Here is a 26,595-nt window from a genome sequence, read left to right as displayed (position 1 = left end):
TTTATCCATATTCTGTCTGCTTTCACGCATGCTTAAACTTCTCATTTGCATATTATTATGTCACAATTCAGTAGCACCATTTCTTTCTTCCCATGTGCTTAAAATTCAACGTCTTTTCTGTTCTTTTGAAGACTCCTAAGGAAGGCTAATATTCCAAAACACTGGCCATGTTGGGTCCTTGCTTTTCACTGTACCTTTTTCACAACGGAATACAGCTGTTTTTGTTATTTTCAACTTTCAATTACTCATTTTTAGAATTTTGCTGTTTTATTGGATTATTGGGTTTTGTTGATTACATATCCCCTGGATACATCCGGGTGCATTTTTCCTTTTGTTCTTTTTCCACGTCCTATGTGTTCTGGATTTTGTGTTCTCCTTTTTTTTTTAATCTCTTCCATGCAGCCCATTTTTGTTCCAGTATCTGATTATTGTGCATGCTGAAACAGTCACATCACTTTGTTTCAGAAAAGTCTGTATTTCAGTGGAGATTACTTGTGGGTTTTTCTTTGCATCCCTACAAAGTTTCCTAGCAACTGGGTCCGAAATCTTTCTGACCATGGCTTGCTATTAATAGAACCCATAATTTTCCACTTCTAGATCAGAGTTTGGACAGACCTGATTGGCATTTTCAAATCTTTCGATATATTTTAAAATCCTTCTAATTTATAAAGTTGATCTACTTTTGCTCGCAGATTCTTTAACAGTTCTTTTGCTTTTCCCATGCTTCAGTAACCAGGAAAGTCATTGCAGCCCTGGATGAAATGCACAAGGGTTTCTCAAGAGCTAAGAAACTCATTGACTATTTTTACACAGACACTAATTATAATAATCAAACAAAATTGCTCAGAAACTGCCTTCACAACAGTGAGAAGCACGAAACAACAACTAAGGAGACCAGATGGTGCTCAGTCCTTTTTATTATGTAACAGACTCAACACGATCGTGTTTTGGCCCTGAAAGGCCTGCCTCAGGAATCTAGAATGAAGCATGTATTCAAAATTACACAATTATATAAGCAAACAACTTCCACAATGATCAATACAAACATACAGAAATGAATTCATAAAAATCAATAAAAATCGAATGATCATGAATACACACATATGTATCTTAATGTTGTAAATATAAATATATTATGTGTGTGCTGTGTTTTCTGCCTTGGTTTATGGAGGATTATAAGTTATAATGAGGCCAATATTCAGACCACGGGAGTCAGTCAATTATCTCCTTCGGTCAATGGTGAAAACAGAAATTCAATATCACGCTGTATACGGTGACTGGCATTGAAATTCCAGGGGCTTTTGGGCCAACTAAGCCATATTCATCGGTTCATAGTCAGTGGCGCGCAAGACGCCAGTGCGCCGATAATCTAACGCTGACATTTCGGCGCAAGACAGAAGCGCGCGGGGGAAAAAGTAATTTGTAAAGAGTTCCGACAGTGGGTTTGGGGTAGCAACCCCCCACACACACTTTATTGGTTAGTGATCGCAAAACAGAACTTTTTCTGATTTTTTTCGGGAAAAGTTCTGTTTTCTCTATAATGTGGGGGGTTTCACCCCCCCCCCCGCTCCCCCCTGCAACAGCAGCGCAAATACTAACCAATAAAGTTGGGGGGTTGCCACTCCAAACCCCCAGTCGGAGCTCTTTAAAAATTATTTTTCCCCCCGCCGCTTCTGTCTTGCGCCGAATTGTGGCGCTGGATTGTCGGCGCGCTGGCGTCTGGTGCACGATTATCCTGTCACCTATTCATCAGCTGGCTGGCTAAATCCTAGCAGCCAAAGATAGACCTGTTTTTTTAGGTGGGCCTATTTGGCTTCTGAATTTAAGTGAGTATTGGTGGTGACTGGCTATGTTGCGCGACATAGCTCTTCAAAGGCCAATGTGTCCAACGGGATATTCATCTCCCGCTGAATAATGGCAGATAGTCGGCTATGTGCTATTTGGCCAGCCAGAAGCCATTCCCAGCTAGCCCAATAATGCTGAATATCAAGTGGAATATATCTAAACCTAAAATGTTTGGAATCTATATTGTGCTTGTCATGAAAAGGCTAGAAGAATGCCATTTTTTTTCATCTGACATAGTAAATGATGGCAGATAAAAGCCTGAATGGTCCATCCAGTCTGCCCTGTAATCACAATCTCATGATTAAATTTAAATGTCTTTTTTCTTTGTTATTTCTGGGCCATAGACCTTAGAAGTCTACCCAGTACTCACCTTAGTTTCCAACTACTGGAGTTGCCGTTGAAGCTCACTCTAGCCTATCCAAACCATCTCATTTGTGGTATTCAGACCATAAAAGTTAGCCTATTCATATTCTAATTAGAGATCCTCTGTGTTCATCCCACACTTATTTGAATTCCATCACAGTTTTCCTCTCCACCACCTCCTTCAGGAGGGCATTCCAAGCATCCACCACCCTCTCCATAAAAAAGAATTTCCTAACATTACTCTTAAGTCTACCACCCCTCAACCTCAATTTATGTCTTCTAGTTTTACCAGTTTCCCTTCTCTGTAAAACATTTGGTTTTATATTAATACTTTTCAAATATTTAAATATCGGTATCATATCACCCCTGTCCCTTCGCTCATCCAGAGTATACATATCGAGGTCTTCTAGTCTCTTCTTATACTTCTTTTGGAGCAAACCCCCAATCATTTTTGTTGCTTTTCTCTGGACCTCTTCAAGTCTTTTTATATCCTTGACCATATACAACCTCCAAAACTGAACACAATACTCCAAGTAGGTCCTCAATACCTCCTTTCTTCTGCTGGTTATGCCTCTTTCTATACAGCCTAGCATTCTCCTGGCTATAGACACCCCCTTGTCACACTGCTTCATCACCTTCAGTTGGATGATAGCTATGATATTCTGAAAAGCCTGTGATACTTTGTATTTATAGGTATTCAATGCCTTCAGTCTGGAAAGCTTACCTGGGCCTGCAAAGCATACGCAGAAACAGCAAGCAGGTATTAATGAGGTCAATCAAGAGAATAATTCTGCATCCACACTATGACCAGTCTGCATCCGACTATGACATTGCCATTTTGGAGTTGGAAGCACCCCTCTTCTTCACAAATCTCATACACCCTATATGTTTACCTACCAAGCCTAAAGTATTTTCTTACAGCGCCATTTGTTATGTGACTGGCTGGGGAGCCCTCAAGGAAAATGGTATGTATATTTTTCAGATACAATCCGTGCAAAGAATCCACACTAGCAGTAGGGGGCATTCCCATCTTCTACTCATGCAGTTAATGTACAGAAAATATAGCTAGCAGTGCAGTTAATGCACAATAACACAGTTAATGCACAATAACACAGAAACCAGTGGTACAGCTAGGACTGAATGGGTTCTGGACAGCAAAATTAAGATGAGCTTGGCTATAATGCCATCTCTTCCAAGGAAATGGGGAGAGGGGGTGGAGAGAAGAAGAGAAGGACCCATTTATATGTATGTATAGAAAACTTGTCACAGTAATAGAAATAAAAACTGAATGCAAGATATCAGCGATCTATTTACAATTAATACATTCAGAAAAGACAAAAAACTTGCTTTAGTCCCAGCATTTTTCCAATTTTTTCTGGTTTTTTTTTCTTAATTCTCATTCTAGTATACTGTACTTTTGAGATTTCTTTTTTATGTCCACATCTCCCCTCTGTGTCCCTGTCCCTATCCTGCTCCCCATGTTCAGCAACTGTCCTCTCAGTGATCACAACCTCCATCTACATTCAGCATCTCTTCCTCTGTGCCCTTTTCTCTGTGTTCCTTCCATGGTCTGCATTTCCTCTCTATGTCTATGTCCCTGTCCCTCCCCATCTTTCCAAGTTTATTTAAAATTTCTATCCCTAGGAAGAGCCTTCAAGGTGGCTTACAATCTAAAACATGTCCAGCTTCTCCACTCTCTTCTCTTCCTCCTGTACCCTCACCCCTGGTCCAGCCTCTCTCTCTCTCTCCCTCCTCCCTTCCTCCACTGATTCAGCATCTACCCCCCCACCCCCCGGTCCACTTTCTCTGTCTTCCCTCCACAACTTACCAAATTCATTATTTCTACTCCTCTCTCCTCCTCCCCTTTGTTCCAGGTCTTTCTCCCTTTCCTCTGCTGCCCCACCCCCTATAAGCCTACATATCATTACTACTACTACTTAAACACTGAAAGGCATATGCAGTGCTGTACATTTTGACATTTATAGATGGCCCCTGCTCAGAAGAGCTTACAATGTAACTTGGACATACAGACATAACATATAGGATTGGGGATGCAGAACCCAAGGTAAAAGGAGTTAGGAGTTGAAAGCACTCTCAAAGAGGTGGGATTTTAACTGGGCCTTTAACATTGCCAAAGATGGAGCCCACTGTAGGGATTCAGGCAGCTTGTTCCAAGCATACAGTGCAGCAAGGCAGAAGGGACAGTCTGGAGTTGGCAGTTGAAGAGAAGGGCACAGATAGGAGGGACTTACCAGCTGAGTGGAGCTTAGGGGGGGGATCATAGGGAGAGATAGTGAAGAGCAGCTGAGTGAGTACATTTGTAAGTCAGTAAGAGGAGTTTGAATTGTATTCGGAAATGGATGGGAAGCCAGTGAAGTGACTTTAGGTGAGGGGTAACTTGAGTAAAGTGGCTCTCCTGGAATATGAGTCATGCAGCTGATTTCTGGATGGATTGGAGGGGAGCGAGATGGCTAAGCAGAAGGCCTGAGAGTAGTGAGTTGCAGTAGTCTAAGCATGAGGTGATGAAGGCATGGATAAGTGTTTTGATAGTATGCTCAGAGAGGAAGGGTCAGATTTTGGTAATATTATAGAGGGAGAAGTGGCGGGTTTTAGCGATATGTTGCATCTGGGCAGTGAAGGAGAGGAGTCAAAGATGACCCCAAGATTAAGAGCAGACAAAACAGAAAGGATGAGAATGTTATCCACAGAGATGGAGAATGAGGGAAGCAGAGAGGTGTGTTTAGGCGGGAAGATGAGCAACTCTGTTTTAGCCATATTCAATTTTAGATGGCAGTGAGACATCCAGGTGGCAATGTTGGACAGGCCTGGTCTGGGTTTCAGTAGAGATATTTGGTGCAGAGAGATAGATCTGGAAGTCGTCAACATAGAGGTAATACTGGAAGCCATAGGAGGAGATCAGTGCTCCAAATGAGCAAGTGTAGATTGAGAGCCTTGAGACCAAGTGTTGACAGAGCCTTGAGGTACATCAATCGATAGCGGGAAGACTGTGGAGGAGGAACCACCATTGCATACACTGAAGGTGTGATGGGAGAGATAAGAAGAAAACCAGGAGAGGGCAGAACCCTGGAATCCCAGCAAGGACAGCATATCAAGGAGGAGGTGGTGATCAACAGTATCAAAGGTGGCAGACAGATTGAGGAGGATGAGAATAGAGTAGAGGCCTTTGGATGAGAATAGAGTAGAGGCCTTTGGATCTGGCTAACAACAGGTCATTGGAAACTTTAAAAGGGCAGTTTCTGTGGAATGCAGCAGGCAAAAGCCTGACTGAAGCAGATCCAGAATAGCATGGGATGAGAGGAAGTCCAGGCAATGGTGGTGAACAGCATGTTAAAGTAACTTGGATAGAAGGGGAGGAGAGAGATGGGGCAATAGCTGGAGGGACATGTGGGGGTCCAGTGAGGATTTTTTGAGGAGGGGTGTGAAAAGGGCATGTTTGAAGGCATCAGGGACAGTTGCAGTGGAGATCAATAGGTTGAGGATGTGACAGATAGGAGGGATGACAGAGGATGAGATAGCACCGAGTAGGTGAGTGGGAATTGGATTGGAGGAGCAGGTAGTGGGTTTGGAGGATAACAGAAGATGTGTGGTTTCCTCCTTGGTGATCTCAGAGAAAGAGAAGAGGGTGGCAGATGTTGAGGGGAGGTTAGTAGAAAGGGCAGATGGAGGGAGGGGATGGGGAAGCAGCCTGGTTGAGAGCTCAAGGTGAATTTTCTGAATCTTATTGTAGAAGAACTCCACCATTGTCTGGAGAGAAATTGAAGGTGGGGATAGATGGCGAAGGTGCTTCGAGTAGGGAGTTTAGTGCAGTAAAGAGATGGTGAGGATTGGAGCTAATAGAAGTGGTTAAGTAGATATAGTATTCTTGTTTAGCCAGCGAGGGGGCAGACTGGAATGATGTCAGCATGAATTTGAAGTGTATGAAGTTAGTGTGCGCATGGGATTTAAGCCAGAGGTGTGCAGCATAATGGGTACATGAGCACAGGTAGCAGATGTGGGGGGTGAGCCAGGGTTGGAATTTTGCATGCCTAACAGGAAGTGAGATTGGAGGAGCAAGGGTATCTAGAACAGAGAAGAGAATGGTATTATAAGACAGTCTTGTGTGATATAGTAGTTGAGGAGAGGGATGAGGCAGCAGTGGAAAGGGCTCTAGGGTCAATAGCCTGAAAGTTCCTGAATGTGTTGGTGGCGATTGGACGGATCGGGGGGGGGGGTAGGGTGATGAATAGTGAACATTAACAGGTGATGGTCAGAGAGGGGAAGGATGGTATTGCAGAATTTGGTGGTTGAGCAGTTGGAGGATAGAATTAGATCTAAGCAATGTCTTTTCTGGTGACCCAGGGTGGTGGAGCACAGCAGGAAATTGTATGAGGATGTTAGGGCAAGGAACTTAGAGGCGAAGGAGTTGGAGGGGTCATCAACATGAATATTGAAGTCACCGAGGATGAGAGAAGGGGATGAGGGCCCAAGGAAGGAGGAGTGCCAGGAGTCAAAGTTGGTGAGGAAGGAAGAGTGAGATGTATTGGGGGGTCGGTAGATGACTGCTACTCAGAAAGGTAGGGGAGCAAAAAGACAGATGGAATGGACTTCAAAGGAGGAAGAGCATTGAAATGGTGGTGGGAAAAGGGGTTGAAATTTCCGTCCTCTTTGTTGCAGGTCTTTCTCTCTTCTCTTTTTCCCCCTCAGTGCCAGCATTTCTCCCCTTCTCTCTCCTTCTGCAAATATAGTATCTCTCTAGTCTAAACCCTCTCCTTCTCCCTTCTCCCTATGTAGGCCCAGCATCTGTCTACCCTCCTCCCTCTCTTTCTCTTTGCACTGACCTGGTATATCCCGCAGTCCTCATAACACACGAGGATGAGGTGGTTAGCAAAAGTATCGGCTGAAACAGGTTGCCCAGCCCCACTTGGGCCTTTCTTGTGCTGCATCCTGTCTACAGAGGCGGGATGCAGCATAGGAAAAGCCCAGCAGCCTGTTTCAGTCACTACCTCTGCTAGTCACCAGTGTGCATTATAAGAACCATGAGGCGACTCCTACCAATGGGCATCACTGGGCATTTTGCCTCGCTTGCTCAGTGGTAGCTACAATACTACTACTACTGTTTATCATTTATATAGCACTGAAAGGCATATGCAGCACTGTACATTTTCACTCCTGACAGAAGTCCTTAATATCACCTATTTATCTATTGCATTAACTGTGAATGTGTGGCATTGTATCAAACATAGGTTTAAGGCTCAGTCCCCGCCCTTTCTCTACCCTATTTTGCAATGTTAAGAGTCAAGCTGTTGCATTGTTAGTGTTCATATGTAGTAACAATTCTTGTATGCTATTTCCTAGGGTTACCATATTTTTCTCTGGGGAAACCCTGGACACATAACCCCAATGATTTTGTCTCAGCCCCGCCCAGTTCTCTCTCTTCTTCCGGACAAGCTCCAGCCATGTCTAGAGGACCCGGAGCATGCGTGTGACATCATCCAGGCATGCTCAGAGGTCCTCCAATTATGGCCGGAGCTCGTTAGGGCTTTCCAAAACCTGAACAAATGCCAGATTTTGGAGTCTGTCCTGGAGCCTGGACAGTCCTCTACAAAGAGAACATGTCCGGATTCTCCCGGATGTCTGGTAACCCTACTACTATTTCCTGCTTTAACTGCATGCAGTTTAGTGTAAGAGCTCATCAGTGCTATATTTACATGTCTCACACATTGTTCAGGTCCTAACAGTAAATTTCAGTGTTGAATTTTTGGATATTTTAAAAAGGCATGCTAAGGTGAGTGACTCAAAATGTCAACTAGGTTGAAATGCTCCTTGAATAGATATACAGTACATAGGAGTTTAAGTACATCTTTCATTTATTTCCCTATGTTTGTTGCCTGGCATCTTGGAAAGTCACTGTGGCTCTGACTCTAGCAGCGCCTTACTCCTATGCACCAGCTGCAACTTGTGACCCTGGGCAAGTCACTCAGTCCTCCATAGCATTAGATAGTTTGTGAGCCCACCGAGACACATAGAGAAAATGCTTAGGTGCCTGATTGTAAAACCGCTTAGATAACCTTGATAGGCGGTATATAAACACCTAATAAACTTGAAACTTGTCAACCAACTTCTAGATGCCATTTATAGAATTGCGCCTAGCGGCACCTAACTCAACTTCATAATGTCAGGCGCTGGTATATTAGGCCAAGATTTTCCTGGCCTAAATTACTGACGCCTAAATATATCATGCCTATTCTTTGCCCCTAACTATGCCTACATTGCGATTAGGCGTGGGTAGGCACTTCATTGTAGGCATCAATAGGTGTTGTGCCAAGTTCCATTCATAATTAATCATTTTAAAATTCATTTGTTTTTAATGGTGTGGTCAATTACCACATCAATTAAGCTAATTAAAAGGTTCCTTGACAGAACCTTTTCTTTTCAGGCGGCCACACTGAATACATGGCTTGCCAAAATTGCGTTAGAAGCTTCCTCTTATCTTGATTTTAGAAAACAGATAAAAACTCAATTATTCAATAGACTGGCAACCTTACTTACTTAATAATTTTTATCTCATTTTAAATTGCTTATATCTTCCCATTGTAAGCTTTTAACTTTGCCGAAATTTTAGATGATTTCAATTTTAAATATCTATTTGTACTGTATGTATAATGATTGATTGATGTGAACCGCCTAGAACTCCCGGGTATGCCAGTATATAAAAATAAACTATCATTATTATTAAATAATTTTGAGTTCTGTGTGAAACTCATCTGGGTCCTCAATTTAGGCGCCACTTATAGAATCAGGCCTGTGTGCATGCACATCTTGATGGGCTCTGCACTGGATTGGAGTGCCACAAGGAGAGGGAGTTGGTCAAAAACTAATCTAGGTTTTAAAACTGAAAAAAAAATATATCAATATGTTTGGGTTTTCTAGGTGAACCAGCTAGAACTCTGCAGGAGGCTAAAGTTAAAATAATCAATCATAACATCTGCAACAAGCTTTATGAGGCTTCCATTACGCCCCGCATGTTATGCGCTGGAGATCTTAGCGGTGGAATTGATTCTTGCCAGGTAGAAACTGATTACTCTAGAAACTGCTTCTTTTCCTTGTAATTCAAGTCCTAGATAGGACTCTACCTTCTCCTGAAGCGGGAACAGAAAATTTAATTGCTGTGCTTTCTTACCAGTCTAGATACTACTCCTGGTTCTCCTTTGCTCATATCAGGCTGCAAAGTAATGCTTAAATATATAAGATGTGTGTGTGTTGGGTGGGGGGGGGGGCTAAGCATACAGAGCATTTCTCATGGAATTCTTTCCAACCCCTATGCATGTAAATACATGTTTGTCAGATCTGGCCATCTCAATGAGTGGCTCAAGGCAACATGTGTTGTCATGTCAGTTGAGAGTAGAATAGATTTGGGGGGGATAGAGCAGTTACAAGAGTGGGGTAATTGCAGGGCTATAGCATTTGGGGATGGGGCAGTTTACAGAGTGGCAGTTGGGAAGCAGGTTTTGGAGGAAAGCAGTTTGCAGGGGTAGGGGAAGTTTGGGATGGTATGACAATTGTAGGGATATTTTTGGGGTGTGGTTCTCTATGTGTACTGTGGCAGAAATGTAGCTTACGAATGTGGGTCAGTTGCAGGGGGTTGGGGCATTTTGCAAGTTGGTCTAGCAGTTGTGGGGGGTTATCTTTTGAGGATGAGCAGTTTGTGGGCCAATTGCAGAGGGTAGGTTTTGGGCTTTTGGGGGAATTTAGGGGTTTGGAATAGAGAATTCCACCTTATAAACTGCCTGGGCCCTGTTCTCTAACTTCTACATTTCACTTTAAGTTTCTGCGCTATAGAAATCCTTCTCCAATAGAAATGTATTAGGCTATATTTGGGAGGAGGGGACTTATTTCTCTGAAACCCCTGGTTTGATTTGGCACATTTTCGAATGTGTCATGTGTATATACTGGTTTTTCACACATGTCAAGTTTTAGCCCATTCTGTTCATTTTTTTATGCTACAAAAGTTAGGGTTACCAGAGTATGGCTCCAAAAAAAGGACGAATTGAGACATCCGGGTTTTACTTCTATTACCGTACTTTCATTGGAAATAAATCCCAATCAGTCCTCTTTTTTCAGGAGCCATATGGTTGAAAAGTTGGAATTCCTCCCATAGGACTGTAGTGGACTATTTCTGAGGGGGGGGGCTATTTCTCTGCCCTATTGTCAAATTCATTGCATCTTTTCACTAGTTTTTCCCTCATACCAAGTTTCATCCCATTCTATTATATTTTTGGAGACTTATTTTGCTCCCAGACACAGAAGAACAGACAAAAAAACATTCTCATCTTTGTATAATTCTTTCCAGCTTCCATTGGGTGTAGATGGGTGTAGATTGGGTCAAAGATAATCACATACTAGAATGCATGGTTATGTTAGTTCTGCACATTCCATGCAGGATGTGGTCCAGGAGTTCAGCATTTATTTTGAAGACTTGAGAAGGAAGAGGGATGGAATGATGCATGCAAGAAAAATCTGAAGTGTTTGCCTGACTGGATAAAAATTAACTAATTTGAGACTTCAAAGAACATGGCTCGTTCTACATCAGTTAATCACTTTTTTGTTGTATCTTTTTTAGGGTGATTCTGGGGGTCCCTTAGCCTGTTTAGGACGGGAGAACAAGTGGTATCTAATGGGCATTGTCAGCTGGGGAGAAGGTTGTGCACGGCGTGGACGGCCCGGAGTCTATACCAGAGTCACAGCACTTTCTGACTGGATCCAGAAACAGATGAACTTGCATAGCTAAGACATAATTGGAAATGCTGTGTTTTTCATATTATTTAGTGGGGCCTACTGGCCAACTAACTCTATTGTTTTTAGCACAAGTTAATCCAATCTTGGTTTTACAACATTGCAAGCCATGATGTACACCTCAGTTTTTTGGGGGGAACTCAGTAAGGAAAGCAAAAGTACAAATCCAATGGCACTAACTCAGGACTTGTAAACCTGACCTGTAAGAATCGAGCCTAATGAAAACCATACAATCTAGACTGCAAATTTGATTGCAGGTACAGATTAGAGAATGACACGGTGACAAAATTCATCACCGTTCCCGTCCCCGCGGATATCCGCGGGAAATAATCCCATGTCATTTTCTAGTGTCTATTTCAACCTCGGTCCTTCTACACCAGCATTCTTCAAAGCAAAGCTTGTGGGTCAGTGGTTGTGCCCAATTATACTCTGATTCTTCCCTCTCTACTTAAAGAATGACATGAAGATGGTTTCCCGCCGTTATCCGCGGGGACGGGAACGGTGATGAATTTTATCACCATGTCATTCTTGGGGCCCAGGATTTTTCTTACTTAACAGACCAGTTCCAGGCTTGCCTCATATTCTACAGGACGTGATCTGCCATAATGTAAATTAACCTTAGCTTCCTGTTGGGAATTGGAGGCAACCCCCTCCATTGTTAAGTGAATGAATAAACTGCACTATATTTATGAAATGAAACCATTAAAAGCAGACTTTAGACAAGCTATGTATAACATTAATCGTTTTTATTGGTGATCAAATTAATGAACAGCAACAATATAAAATTTGAATGTCAATACAAAGATTTAAATGTTTTATGTTATAACATAAGTAAACACCAAAAAGTCCAACGGGACAGAGAACCCACGGTAATAAAACAGTACAAAAGGAAGTGAGAACGGACAATGAACATTCTTCAGTGGAGTGTTCATTGTCCATTCCCACTTCCTTTTGTACTTATGTTACAACATACCATAATATAATAAGGATTGCCATTTTTATATTAACTCAGTAATCTATTATCCCTTTCCATTCCCACCACCTCCTCCTCCAATGCTTGTACTTATTATAGAGTTAGTAGTAGCTAGTCATCCACCCCAAACTCCTATGTTGTCAATCTATTATACTTGAAAATCTGGGAATGAATGGTACAGTGTTAAAGTGGTTTTCTACCTATCTGATAGATTGTTCCTTCCAGGTTAGGAATGGATGTAAGGTATTAAGTGAATACGCTATAAGGAATGGAGTCCCTCAGGGCTCAGTGCTATCGGTGCTCCTATTCAATATCTATATGGCCCCTATAGGTCAATTGTTTCAGTCTTTGAAGGTCAATTATCAACTATATGCATACAACATTTTTTCCCCCCAGTACATGTTGAATGGATGGGAGAGGAAGGTTTGAAACTGAATGTTGATAAAACAGAATTGATGATTGTGGGGAAGGTAGACTAAGAGAGGTGGCCAAAGGAAATAAAGGTAATGAATGAAGTCCTTCCATTGTCAAGTGGCTAAGATGGTACAAATATGTTTTGCACAAATATATTTACTGTATCGGGTGAAACCAATGTTGGTGCCTTTTGATTTTCGTACTGTAATAAAGGTCTTATCGAGGCTTGACTACTGTAATGCCCTGTATCTTGGAATGATTAAGACAAGATACAGGGCCTTGCAAGTGGTAGAAAATGCTACAGCCAAATTGATCACAGTAGCACCAAAACATGCTCATATTACACCTTATCTTCGACAATTGCAGTGGCTGCCTGTGATATTTAGAGCAGTGTTCTTCAACCTTTTGACACCTATGGACCGGCAGTAATAAAATAATTATTTTGCGGACCGGCAGTTGAAGAACACTGGGCTAAGTCGTGGGCCAGACCCCACCCATCTACACCCAATCTCCGCCCCAGACCCCACCCCCATAATTGTACTAATTGTAACAACATTCATTTTTCATATATACACATACACACAATATAATCATATTAACAACACATAATGGTTAACCACAAAATTAAACTACAGAAAGCACACTGTATGCTTCTCAATATTTATTCCTACCAGAACACAGATAACCCCATGCAAATATGGGACCAAAAACTAAAAGCACTAATATATACAAACAAACCCTAAGATGCAAGACTCTGCATACAGTACAACCCCAGAGGAAAAGAAACAAATGCATTTCTTCCTGAACAGACAACATAAGAACATAAGCAATGCCTCTGCTGGGTCAGATCTGTGGTCCATTGTGCCCAGCAGCCCGCTCATGCGGCGGCCCAACAGGTCCAGGACCTGTGCAGTGATCCTCTATTTATACCCTTCTATCCCCCTTTCCAGCAGGAAATTGTCCAATCCTTTCTTAAACCCCAATATCGTACTCTGCCCTATTACGTCCTCTGGAAGCGCATTCCAGGTGTCTACCACACGGTGGGTAAAGAAGAACTTCCTAGCATTTGTTTTGAATCTGTCCCCTTTCAGATTTTCCGAATGCCCTCTTGTTCTTTTATTTTTTTGAAAGTTGGAAAAATCTGTCCCTCTCTATGCCCCTCATGATCTTATAAGTCTCTATTATATTCCCTCTAAGTCTCCTCTTCTCCAGGGAAAAGAGACCCAGTTTCTCCAATCTCTCAGCGTATGAAAGGTTTTCCATCCCTTTTATCAGACGTGTCGCTCTCCTCTGAACCCTCTCGAGTAACGCCATATCTTTCTTAAGGTACGGCGACCAATATTGGACGCAGTATTCCAGATGCGGGCACACTATCGCCCGATACAACTGCAGGATAACTTCTTTCGTCCTGGTTGTAATACCCTTCTTGATTATACCTAGCATTCTATTCACTCTCTTAGCAGCCGCTGCGCACTGTGCCGTCGGCTTCATTGTCATGTCCACCATTACCCCCAAGTCCCTTTCTTGGTTACTCTCATTCACTCCCATTTTATAGTTGTACCTCGGGTTTCTGCTTCCCAGGTGCAATACTTTACATTTCTCAACGTTGAACTTCATCTGCCATCTCGTCGCCCATTCCCCTAGTTTGTTCAAGTCCCTTTGCAATTCTTCGCAGTCCTCTTTAGTCCGAGCTCCACTAAATAGTTTGGTGTCATCTGCAAATTTTATTATCTCACACTTTGTCCCTGTTTCTAGATCATTTATGAACATATTAAATAGCAGTAGCCCGAGCACCGAGCCCTGCGGAACACCACTCGTGACTCTCCTCCAGTCCGAATAGTGACCCTTCACCCCTACCCTCTGTTTCCTACCCGCCAACCAGTTTCTGATCCATCTACGTACGTCTCTGTCCACCCCATGGTTCTTCAATTTCCGGAGTAGACGCTCGTGAGGCACCTTGTCAAAGGCTTTTTGGAAATCCAGGTATATGTCTATGAGGTCTCCTCTGTCCATCTTTTTGTTAATTCCTTCGAAGAAGTGCAATAAGTTAGTTAGGCACGATCTCCCCCTGCAGAAACCATGTTGGCTTGTTTTCAGAAGTTCGTTTCTTTCCAAATGTTCATCGATGTTTTCTTTTATCAGTGCTTCCGCCATTTTCCCCGGAACCGAGGTGAGACTCACCGGTCTGTAGTTTCCCGGGTCACCTCTTGATCCCTTTTTAAAGATGGGCGTGATGTTGGCTATCTTCCAATCCTCCGGAATCACTCCTGTTTTCAGGGATAGGTTGCAAATTTGCTGCAGTAGTTCCGCTGTCTCCTCCTTTAAGCTCAGTAGGAACACTATCAACCAAGATCATTCTACAAATGTTTCAAAATGATTAGGTGCTAAACACAAACCACTTCTCCCTGGGTAAAGTAAATGCACTTGCTCAAAATTAGGGGTACCCAGCAGCCACAGAGCCAACATCTATGAATTTCAAAATCATTCCTTTCATTGACTTAAGGGGGAGTCACACTTAACTACCAACGCGATTTAATTCCTGAAAACAAACGGTTAGTTTTGCAAATATCTGCTATTCTTCATCCTTGAGAATTCATCCTTTATTTCAAGAGCCCAGTCATAGATATTTACGGAAAGAAACCCCGCATTCGATAAAGAGGAGAAAGCTACAGACCATAGCAATCAACCCCCCCTCCCCAAAGAGCTACACACGAAAGCTCAATAAAAATGAACTACATCCCGGCTCCCCACCGCCTACAGACGTCCTTTTTCTGTACCCAAATTTCCCACCTGGTCCCTCCACAACCTACCATTGTTGTCTCCCTCCCTCCGTGCTGTGCCTTGCCTTCTGGCTTACCCCTGGCATTGTCTTCGGGCCGACTCCCTCTTCCTGAGTGCTGCAATGCACAAAGCTATGGGCAGCGGCTCCTCACGCGTCCCGCTCCTCATCTGGAAGCCTTCCCTCTGATGTCGCGATGCAGGACGCGCGTAGGCACCTCTTCCCACGGCTTTGTGCACTGCAGCACTCAGGAAGAGGGAGCCGGCCCAAAGACAACCCCGTGATGATCGCATCGTGGACCGGTGGCTGAAGAGCACTGAATGGGGATCAATGCACGTGCCGGCCCTTGCGGACTGGCGGTTGAAGAACACTGATTCAGTGGCGTACCAAGGGGGGGGGCGGGGGGGGCAGTCCTCCCCGGGTGCACAGCTGGCCACCCACTGGGGAATAGGCTGCCGCCAGGGAAAGGCTTCCACTGCCGTCATCGGGAACAAGCCGGCCGAGTTCTCCCTTCTTTTCATCCCTGCAGGTCTGACCAACTCTCGCTGCCCGACATCAATTCTGACGTCGGAGAGGACGTTATGGGCCAGCCAATCGCTGCCTGGCTGGCCCGGAACGTCCTCTCTGACATTAGAATTGACGTCGGGCGACGAGAGTTGGTCGGCCCCACAGGGAAGAGAAGCAGGGCGAACTCGGAGCCAGCCTGTTCCCGATTGCGGCAGTGGCAGCCTATTCCCCAGCGGCGGTGGCAGCATTTTCCCAAAGGCGGTGGCATGGGGGAGGTGAGGGGAGGGGAGGGAGAAAGAAAGAAACGGGGAGGGGGTACAAGGAGCCAGAAAGAAAGGGGGCAGGGTGAAACAAAGAAAAAGAAAAAAATGGGGCACGGAGTGAGAGAGAGAAAGACAGACAGAGAGAAAGAAAGAGGGCATGGAGAGAGAAAGAAAGAAGGGGGCAGGGTGAAACAAAGAAAGAAATGGGGCACGAAGAGAGAGAGAGAAAGACAGACATACATACAGAAAGAAAGGGGGCATGGGGAGAGAAAGAAAGAAGGGGGCAGGGTGAAATAAAGAAAAAGTTTGGGGAGGGAATGAGGTCTGGAGGAGAGGAAGCATACAGGAGGCTGAAAGAAGGGAAGAAATATTGGCTGCACAGTCAGAAGAATAAAGTCCAACCAGAGCCTGATGAAATTACCAAATTGAGTGATCAAAATGTGTCCATTTTGAGAATTTATATCTGCTGTCTATATTTTGCACTATGGCCCCCTGTTACTAAACCGCAATAGCGGTTATTAGCGCAGGGAGCCTATGAGCGTTGAGAGCAGCATGGGACATTCAGCCCAGCTCCCTGTGCTAAAAACCGCTATTGCGGTTTAGTAAAAAGGGAGGGGGTATATTTGTCTATTTTTGTATAGTTGTTACTGAGGTGACTGCATAAAGTCATCTGCCTTGACCTCTTTGAAAACCCGCGGAATATAAATGATAATTAACATTTTCTCTGCGTACAGTGTGCTTTGTGTTTTTACAATTTTATTGTTGGTAGATCATTTTGACTTGGCCACAAAGGTAAGGGGGAGGGAGGGAGGGAAGCTGCTGAAAGACATCTAGTAATCCTTGCAGGCTTGACTGTGCAGGGAATTATTTTTGTAAAATCATGTTTTGTTATGTGACTGGCATTATTTAGACTTTAATTTCTATGAATGAATAGAATGAAAATGATATAAAATTACTTGCTTGTTTTTATGTGCATGCGCTGAAGGAAAGTGGAGAGAGAGAGTGGACTGAGGACGCTGAAGGGAAATGGGGAAGAGAGAGTGGGGAGAAGACGCTGATATAAATTGACAATTGTACAGAATATTGTTTCTTTTTATATTTTAATATAATAAGTTCAATATAAAACAATTCAAGGCTTGTGTGGATGGAATCAGGTGGTTTGCGGGGATGTGGACCTAGCTTACGGGGATTAATCCAATAAAATGGTATTTTCTTATTTCTCATTATTTGTTTTATTTTTATTTGTTAATTTGTAAAGTGGTGATTGTTATGTATCAGTTTTTTCAAATTTACATCTACTGTCTTTATATTTTGCACAGTATTAGAGGACATGTATTACTGTTTTTGTGGTGTTGTAGTGTTGCATTGTATGCAGAGTCTGGTTTCTTGGCGGTTCAGTTTAACTTTTGTCTACATATTTCTATTTTTAGTTTGTGATTACCGGTATTCCATATTGGCCGAGGGTGTATCTGTCTGTGTGTATGAAAGGGACATGGATTTCTGATAGCATCGACTGAACAGGATCAATTAACTGTGCAGGATCTGGCTTGTTTAGTTTTACAATGTATGTGTTGGTGTTCTAGTGCTCACTGCAGTGTTTAAGATGCTGCCTTTTCCTAGGTACACTCTTGTTGTGCGATATGTGGATTGTTACTAAAAATCATATTTTTCATATAGATGGGGGGGGGGTCAAAAAATGATGGGCCCCGAGTGTCACATATGCTAGGTACGCCACTGCATTGATTTAGAGTGCAATTTGTCATCAATTTTTGTATGGTACAATTCCAGAGTATTTCAAAGATAGGATGACTGTTTATCACCCCAAAAGATCTTTGCACTCTGAAAATTCAGTTTTGCTAAGGGGCAAAATTAATCTGAAATATGTAGAAACTTGTGTAATGACCTTTTGTTGTGTTGGGGTAAAGCTATGGAATTCGCTGGTAGGACAGTTAAGGACATGTGCCAACAGAGGAACTTTTAGAAAATTCTTAAAAACACAATTGTTCGTTACTGCTTTTTTATAAGGTCTTGACTCACCTTGATTGAAGCTTTACTGAGAATTTAATCCTAATGTTTTGTCTATTTCTTTGCATTGTTTTTAAGCATGTATGTTTATGTATGTTTAATTTTATGTAAACCGCCTAGAGCTAGACGGTATAGAAATTTTAAAAATAAATAAATAAATATTATTAATCACTCCAAATAAAATCATCATAGCAATATAAAATATATTATAACCCTCCACCTCCCCCCTCCCACCCCAAAAGATAAGCTTTGTCTAAATGGGAGAAAGTCTGAAGAGTTTTTCTTTCACACTGCCCTCCATAAGTTATATTGTATTCATTAGGTGCCATTATGGCGTTTGTGCCTGTTTCATCCAAGCTGATGTGTGTGTGATGTGAGGCAGGGGAGGACATACAGACTTTAAAAAGTTTATATGTTAGAGGTGAGCATTCTCTCAACAGTTTATTACAAAGGTTTATTTGTTTGTTTAACACTTGAGCAGAGATAAACCTATGTTCCTGGCACTGTGTTTGTATTTTCATATTTTGTACATGCTGTTAAATAAAGACCTCTATAAAAAAAGGAGCCTAACCATGTTGAGAGACAGATGAAAGCAGTGTGCAAATTTAAGGCCTGATTTACAAAACCCTTTCCCATTCTGTGTCTTTGGGAAGAGAGCTTGGTATATTTTAGCATTAAAATATTTGCCTTGGCCAGCCTGGTGGCTTAGAGTGAGTGACCTAAGTTGGCTCTCTCTCTTTCTGGATCAGCTGGAGTTGCTGCACAGGTGATGCTCACAGTCTCCACAGGGGATGGACTCATAGGGCTAAATGCACTAAAGTCTCAAATCGCCTAATGGTCGTCGCTACACTAGTTTGACTGGTTTAGTGACCAATCGTATTTGCCAACCTGATGCATAAAATGGCTCACCGCATGGTTTTCCACATGATTGCTCATTCTCCAACTCAGCCATGCAAACTAGCCAACTGATGTGATTCACACATCCACCGACTCAAAAAACTGACAGATCTGCCTGGTTATTTTCATTTTTTTTTCTATGGGTACAGATGTAACACACACAATATTTGACCCATAAAAAAAAAATGTTGTGCTGGTTTTGGCTGGTGCAGGGGGAGTTCTGGGTAGTAAGGCTAGAATTTTTAAGTGTTTTGTAAAGTCCAATGACTGTAGTTTTATCTAATAATATTATGAATGTGAGTTTGTGAGTTGCTTAGTTCAGTGTTCTTCAACCTTTTGACACCTATGAACCAGTGGAAATAAAATAATTATTTTGTGGACTGGCACCGGTCTGCGGACCGGCAGTTGAAGAACACTGGGCTAAGTCATGCCCATCTCCACCCAATCTCCGCCCCAGACCCCGCCCCCATAATAGTACTCACATTTTTTCCATTCATTTTTCATATACACACACACACACAATATAATCGTATTAACAACACATAATGATTAACTACAAAATTAAAATACACAAAGCACACTGTATGCTTTTCAACATTCATTTCTACCAGAAAACAGATAATCCCATGCAAATGCAGGACCAAAAACTAAAAGTACTAATATTTACAAACAAACCCTAAGATGCAAGACTCTGCAAGCAGTACAACCCCAGAGGAAAAGAAACAAATGCATTTCTTCCTGAACAGACAGTTTCCGGTTCAGGCGCAGGATATGTGTAGGAGCCTTTTCACAAGGCTTTGTGCACTCTAGCACTCAGGGAGCCGGTCCAAAGACGTCGCATTGATCGCACCATGAACCTGCGGCTGAACACTATCTTGGGCCCAATGGAGGTGCCAGCCCTGTGGACCAGCAGAAAATTTCTGCGGACCAGCACCAATCCACGAACCAGCGGTTGAAGAACACTGACTTAGTTTATTAAGTGGATTAATGTATATATATTTTAAACTAGTATTTAAGCCCGTTACATTAACGGGTGCTAGAATAGATGTGTCTGTCTGTCTTTCTTTGTTTCTGTCTCTCTCCTTGGCTGCTATCTGTCTGCTGTCTCTCTTCCTGCCCCCTGCCTGTCTTTTTATCGTGCCCCTTCTCCCACTTAACTGTCTTTCTGTGTGTGTGTCTTTATTTCTGTCTGTCTGTCTATCTCTGTGCCCCCTGCCTGTCTTTTTATCATGGCCCTTCTCCACGTACCTTTTTTTTGTTTAAAGTGCAAAGGGCAACTGGCGCACAGAAACCGCCACTGGCTCAGCTGTAGGAAGTATAGGAAAGCGCTGAAAACTGCCACCCGCACCGCTACTACCATGTCTCTGTCTACTGTGCCACAGAGCGACGGATCACGGAGGCAGAGATCACAGAGATTGGAGTGCACATGCACGCTTAGGGTTTTAGTATTATTGATAAGTAAAATAAAAAAATAGCAGTATTCAAATCTAAGCTAAAAGCCCATTTTTTTGAGGCTGCTATCAATCCTAACTCACACTCACCATATATGTCCATCCTATCAGTCTCTCTGTGAGAAACTCCCTAACCCCTATCTGTCCCATTTGTTCTGTCTAATCTAATTAGATTGTAAGCTCTTCTGAGCAGTGACCATCTATTACATGTTAAATGTACAGTGCTGCGTCCACCTTTCAGCGCTTCAGAAATGATACATAGTAGGAGTAGTAATAATAGGAAACAACTTAAGGAACAGCAAATCACTGAAAAGGAAGACAAAGAGATACTCTGAAAAGAAATTTGCCTCAGAGGGAAAAACATATAGGGGTACTTTTACGAAGGTGCGCGCACAAAATTACCGCGCACTATAGTGTGCGGTAGCCGAAAATCTACCGCCTCCTTTTTAGCGCACTCGGAAATTTAATGCGTGCTATTGCGTGCATTAAGGCCCTAGCGCACCTTTGTAAAAGGAGCCCATAATCACAGGTATATTTATATTACATTACATTACAGATTTCTATTCTGCCTTTACCTTTCGGTTCAAAGCGGATTACAATAAGAGTTGTGGAGGGAAGGGTTACAAAGTTAGATCAGAGGTAGTTTCTGAGAGAGGGAAAGATAGGATCAGGGGTAGGGGAGGTGTTCATGGTATTAGGCTTTACTCAGGAATTTCTTGAAGTGTATAGTTTTTATATCCTTTCTGAACCTCTTGTAGTCAGGGGTAGATGTCAGTAGGATGGAGATTTGGTTATCTAGTCTTGCTGCTTGAGTGGCTAGTAGGCCGTCGTAAAGTTTTTTCTGTTTTACTTCTTTGATTGTGGGGTGAGTGAAAGGGGTGTGTGTTTTTCTATGCCTGGTAGAGGTAGTTTGGATAAAGCGGTTGTTTAGGTAGGATGGGCTTATTTGAAGCAAGTAGCCGGTAAACAGAGAAACTTGATACAGCCTAAGGAAGGGAGAGGACTGTCATGCTCTAACATAGGGGTAGGGAATTCCGGTCCTCGAGAGCCGTATTCCAGTCTGGTTTCCAGGATTTCCCCAATGAATATGCATGAGATCTATGTGCAAGCATATTCATTGGGGAAATCCTGAAAACCAGACTGGAATACGGCTCTCGAGGACTGGAGTTCTCTACTCCTGCTCTAACACATAGATATGGCCAGTGAGTAGGGAAAGGAGTAAAGGAGAGGACAGTTTCTTTAATCAGGGCAACCATGACCAGTTAATAGACAGGGAAAAAAATTTCTCTTAACTGATAAATCCCATGAAACCGGCAGACTTAGAGGGGCTAGTTACCTTTAACCTAGTAGTGAAAACAATGCTCAAGAACTCTAGTGTACCAAGGGTAAGGGGGGTCCACCCTGGATGCAGGGAGCTAGGGATGCATGGAGTGGTCATGGGATCATGGTCCACATGCGTGCGGCTATTGGCTCCCCTGGCCTCTGCCCACTCTGATGACAACTTCCTGTTCTGGAGCAGGAGTATGGCAGAGCCAATGGCCATGTGCAACTGCTCCATGCATCTCCTATTGCCTAGAGGAGGAAGAGTGCTCAAGAATCCTGGGAGTTGGAGTCCATAACCCTGTCCTCCAGTCTAGGTACATTAGATAGTGGGAGCATGCCAGGACAGTTAGGGAATAAAGCTTGAGTACCTGAATAATTTGTAATCTGCATAGATTTGTAGGATATGTGGAATTTAAATTATTCAAAAATAAAATAATGGGAAGGGCTGAACCAATCAAAAGGTCTAGAGTGGTACTCTGGAAACCTAGGAGCCTTCCTAGCTTATTAAAAAAGAAAGCCAAACAAACACCTTCCTTAAAGAAAAAGGATGAAAGGAAAAATAGATAAAGTGACATCCAAGGCTAGAAGCCGCTGAAGCACCTGCACACTAGAAACCTCAGCCAGGTTAGAGGCTGGAATTCCCAGGAAGAGGGTCCCTGAAAGAAAAGGAACTAAAGGAAATGGAAGCATTTCTTGAAAAGCTCCAGCGCTGAAACCATCTTAAGTCAAGGAGACTGAGCAACTGCATCTGCACATTACTTCTCCTGTATTCTCATTGCCTGTATCTTATGATTATGCCTTCGTTCTGTAACTTGACCCAAATCTCCTCGCCCCACATTACTTCTCCTGTATTCTCTTTGCCTGTATCTTCTTGCAACCGCCCATTCAGTTGTCCCTTTCATATGTACCCTGTTCCAAGCCTATGTATCTGAGATATCTTATTCCAAAGATTATGTATCCAAGTCTTCTGACTCCAAAGCTTGTATCCTATTTCTAGCTCCAAACATATGTATCTTGTTGTAAACATATGCCTCCTTTTGTAAACACTGCTTGCTCTCTCAGCAATGCTCTCATTGTAAACCGCTTTGAACTTAGGGTATAGCGGTATATAAGAAATAAAATTATTATTATTATTATTAGTATGAGGTCTGATAAAACAATGCACAATGTGGAATTGTCTGGAGCTAGCACTGCTCTTCTTGAGAGAGTCAAGACAAAAGTAGCCAACGAGTGGGGTCTTCTCTATGAGTCAGTCTGGAACCCAATTGGTGAAAAGGGCTCAGAAGTGAAATGAAATGTCTTGATTTATACTGCTAAGAAGCCATATACCACAGATGATATTTTATTTTGTATGTGACTAGTGTTATTATTTTATTTTAAACCTTTGGAGTTGCCAGTTGGAGCTGTGTAAGAGAAAATAATAAAAGACCTTTTATTGTGGTTGAATGGAAATTCTGACCCGGAATATTCTATTGCTATGCACTGAACTTAAGGCCCCTTTTTACTAAGCTGATTACTGCAGTGATCTGTAGTAATCGCTCCGAAGCCCATTGGGAATTAATGGGCTTCGGTGCTGTTGCTGTGCAGCTTTGTAAAAGGGGGGAAAGTCTTTCTAATCTGTGGGAATATAAAGCTTTTAAGGTGGAAAAGGTTCCAGATCATCATAAATGTTGATAAGGATCATCACAAGATCTATTTATTATTCATTTATAACCTATATTTAAAATCAAGTGTGGTACCTGAAGATTGGAGGGTAGCCACCAACAAAACACCTGGGGTTTTGTTTTTTTGTTGTTTTTTTAAAAAAAAAGGTTTCAGAAATTATAGTGAGCCTAATAATAACTTTATTCTTCTATACCACCATAGTCAGATGACTTCTAGGCGGTTCACATCGAAGAGGGCTGGACAATCAGCGAATTACAAAATACAAGAAGTAAGGGTACAACTTATTACACAAGAAATAGATAAGAGTTAAATATGGATCTCAAATATGCAACCCAGGGAATAAAGCTGGGCAATCAGCGAATTACAGAATGCAAAAAGTGAGGAACAGGGCAAAATGGTACAGACTATAGGGGGTGCTGAAAAGTGCTCAGTCCAACTAAGAAGAGAATGGCGTGGATATAGTTCAAACAATGTCAAAATATAGAATTTTGTTTCTGCAAAAAACGCACTTAACGAAATACACTGGCAAAATAATGCTCAGAATTTAGGAAGTTGGTAGTTGGGCTGAGCACTTTTCAGCACCCCCCACCCCTCTTATTATACGAACAAAATTACTAAGCATATGCAGTACATAGACATAGATTAATGGAACAAAACCAACATGGATTTAGTCCAGGGAAATCTTGCCTCACCAATCTGTAATTTATTTTTTTTTTTTTTTGAAGGAGTGAATAAATATGCGGATAAAGGTAAGCCAGTTGATATTGTGTTCCAGAATGCATTTTACAAAGTACCTCTTGAAAGACCCATGAGGAAATTAAAATGTCATTGGATAAGAAGAAATGTCCTAATTTGGATTATTAACTGGATAAAAGATTTTTTAAAAAAGGAGATTAAGGTTAAAAGATCATAATTCTCAATGGAGGAGGATGAAGAGTGAGGTTTCCAGGGATCTGTGCTGGGACTACTGCTTTTTAACATATTTATAAATGACCTGGAAAACAGGAATAACAAGTGAGATAATCAAATTTGCTGATAACACAAAGATATTCAAAGTTGTTAAATTTACGAGAGAAATGTAGGAAACTGCAAGAGGACCTTAGGCGACTGGGTATCCAAATGGCAGATAAAATTTAATGTGAGAAAGGCCAAAGTGATACAGGTTGGGAAGAGCAGTTCAAACTATAGCTACATGATGCAAGGTTCCACATCAGGATTCACCACCCAGGAAAAGGATTTAAGGGCTAGATTTATTAACCTGCCCAATCACATCCGATCCGTGGCAGGCCGACCAATTCAATACAGGTCCATATTCAAATGGGGGCAATCAGAGGAACGCCCCCCCACCGACGACACAGATCACTGAAGAGCGATCCTGACGCTTGCGGAGACCATCTTTGCCTGTAGATGGTCTGAGCATGTTTGCCCTCCGTAGCAATTTTTATTTTTTAACTTCTATTTTTGTGCTTTTTTTTTTTTTTTTGCTTTGACACTACTGTACCTGGACAGGACAGTACGAGCTCATCCTACCCCTCCTTGAGCTTTGGAGGCCTTGGAACCTTCCCCAGGTTGTGTTTCCCGACGTTCAGCCTGGCACCCCCTCCTCCAGCATGGGAGCATGCAGCCCATGGCAGCCAGCAAAAAGTGCAGTGACAGTCGTGAAGAGGACCATGCCTCACCTGGGCCTAGAGATTCACCCTGAGTCTCCTGCAAATGCCGCCCATGCAATTGCGGCATGTTCTGTAGTGCACCCCCGCTTTAAACCCGCAGGTTAAAACCACAGGCTCGCACTGAAGTCGGGGCAGCAAGAGCAGGAGAGCTGTCAGCAGTGTTGTTCTGACCCTCCGATCCGTGTCCGATCCTTGGGCGATTGGAGGCAGGCCGACCGATTTGCCAACCATCTGCATGCAAATGGGGGCAATTGGAGGCATGCCCCCAACTGAGCCCTGACAGTAGTGACAGGGGAAGCAGCCTCCTGTCACTGCAGTCAGGCCTCTGCCGGGTTTTTTTTTTTTTCTTCTTTTTTTAATAGGCCACAAAATATCAGGACTATTTAAAAAAAAGCCTTCCCTGTGCTGAACACCCCATGTATGCCCAAACCGGCACACACACCTAAGGAAGTCTGATTGGCTGTGGCGCCCCAGGCCCCTCCCAAGGGAGAAGCCCGAGGCGGCCTCAGCCAATCAGGGCCTTAGGCCCCACCCTGTGCATCACGCACTGGGGCATGGCCTAAGGCCTCACACTCATCGAGGGAGGCATTGGAGCAGGAGGGGTTTAGCACCCCTCCTGCTCCATGAAAGGTACGGGGAGGGGACTTGGAAAGGGAAGGGGGCATCCGGGGGGGTTGGCAGAAGGAAGTTGGCATTCATCCTGCTGTTAGTTTTTGGGTGGGTGGGACTGATGGCAGGAGGAAGTGGGAACCCTCCTGCCATAATTTTTTTAAACGCGGCAGCGGGTCAATTTGGGGGGGGGGGGGTTCGGGGAGGGAGGGGAGTTAGGGACACTTGTTGGGAGGGGGTGTTAGTAGTAGTAGATATGGCAGGGGGGAGTGAGAACCCTCCTGCCATAATTTTAAGAGCCTGGAGTAAGGTATAGAGAGGGGTGGTCCAGGCCCGGCCGATGGCGGTTTTGTGATGGCAGGAGGGAGTTGGCATCCCTCCTACCATATTTGCGGGGACGGGGAGGGTAGCATCAGACCTGATGGCAGCGGCAAAGGCAGATTTTGGGTTAAAACCACGGGCTTGCTCTGCTAAAAAGCATTGCGAGCCCGTGGTTTTAAAGGGCAGAAGAGGGTAGGAGGGTTGGCCAGGATAGAAGCGACTGGTCTTCAGCAGTCACTTCTTTTCTGATCGGCAGGCCCAATCGGTGTTAGCTAAAGTGTTTAGTGAATCGCTGCCCTCCCCAATTTGCATGCCATTTTCCTCATTTGCATGCACAGATCGGTAGGGTATCGCTAAACACTTTAGTGAATCGGGTCGGAGGGAAATCGGGTCGCAAAGGGCTCGCAAACCAATTGGTATACGATCGGTTTGCTTTGTGAATCTAGCACTTAGTCATTACAAAAAGAATGCAAATAAAGTCTGCAGCCGCTCACTGGAAGCTCAGAGAGTTAATATATAGAAAGCAGCCAGACAGGAAGATCAAGGGAGGTTGGGTTACGTTTCAGGGTGAATCAGTAACCATGGCCTCCTGTATTCTCAGCAGGCATATTAACATTTTTTTACATCTTATACACCTTTTTCCCAACCTTGATTAGTGTGCAAGCTGTGCCAGCCACTCCTTTTACAGGAACGCTGT

The 26,595-nt window shown here is 43.1% G+C and overlaps 1 protein-coding gene across 1 annotated transcript in view; it reads left to right on the top strand.

Moving 5' to 3' along the window:
- The window catches only part of LOC117359691 (suppressor of tumorigenicity 14 protein-like), a 49,554-nt gene extending 38,558 nt beyond the window's left edge, over positions 1-10,996 (top strand). Inside the window, exons 10-12 of the mRNA XM_033942909.1 lie at positions 2,902-3,173; positions 9,139-9,275; positions 10,829-10,996. Of these exons, the coding sequence (XP_033798800.1) occupies positions 2,902-3,173; positions 9,139-9,275; positions 10,829-10,996 (577 nt within the window). The remainder of the gene's footprint in view (positions 1-2,901; positions 3,174-9,138; positions 9,276-10,828) is intronic.
- The last annotated feature ends 15,599 nt before the right edge of the window (positions 10,997-26,595 follow it).

This window comes from Geotrypetes seraphini, chromosome 4 (assembly GCF_902459505.1).
Source record: "Geotrypetes seraphini chromosome 4, aGeoSer1.1, whole genome shotgun sequence".
Classification (NCBI taxonomy): domain Eukaryota; kingdom Metazoa; phylum Chordata; class Amphibia; order Gymnophiona; family Dermophiidae; genus Geotrypetes; species Geotrypetes seraphini.
Note: the sequence above shows the minus strand (reverse complement) of the source record. Positions and strands in the feature narration are given on the sequence as shown.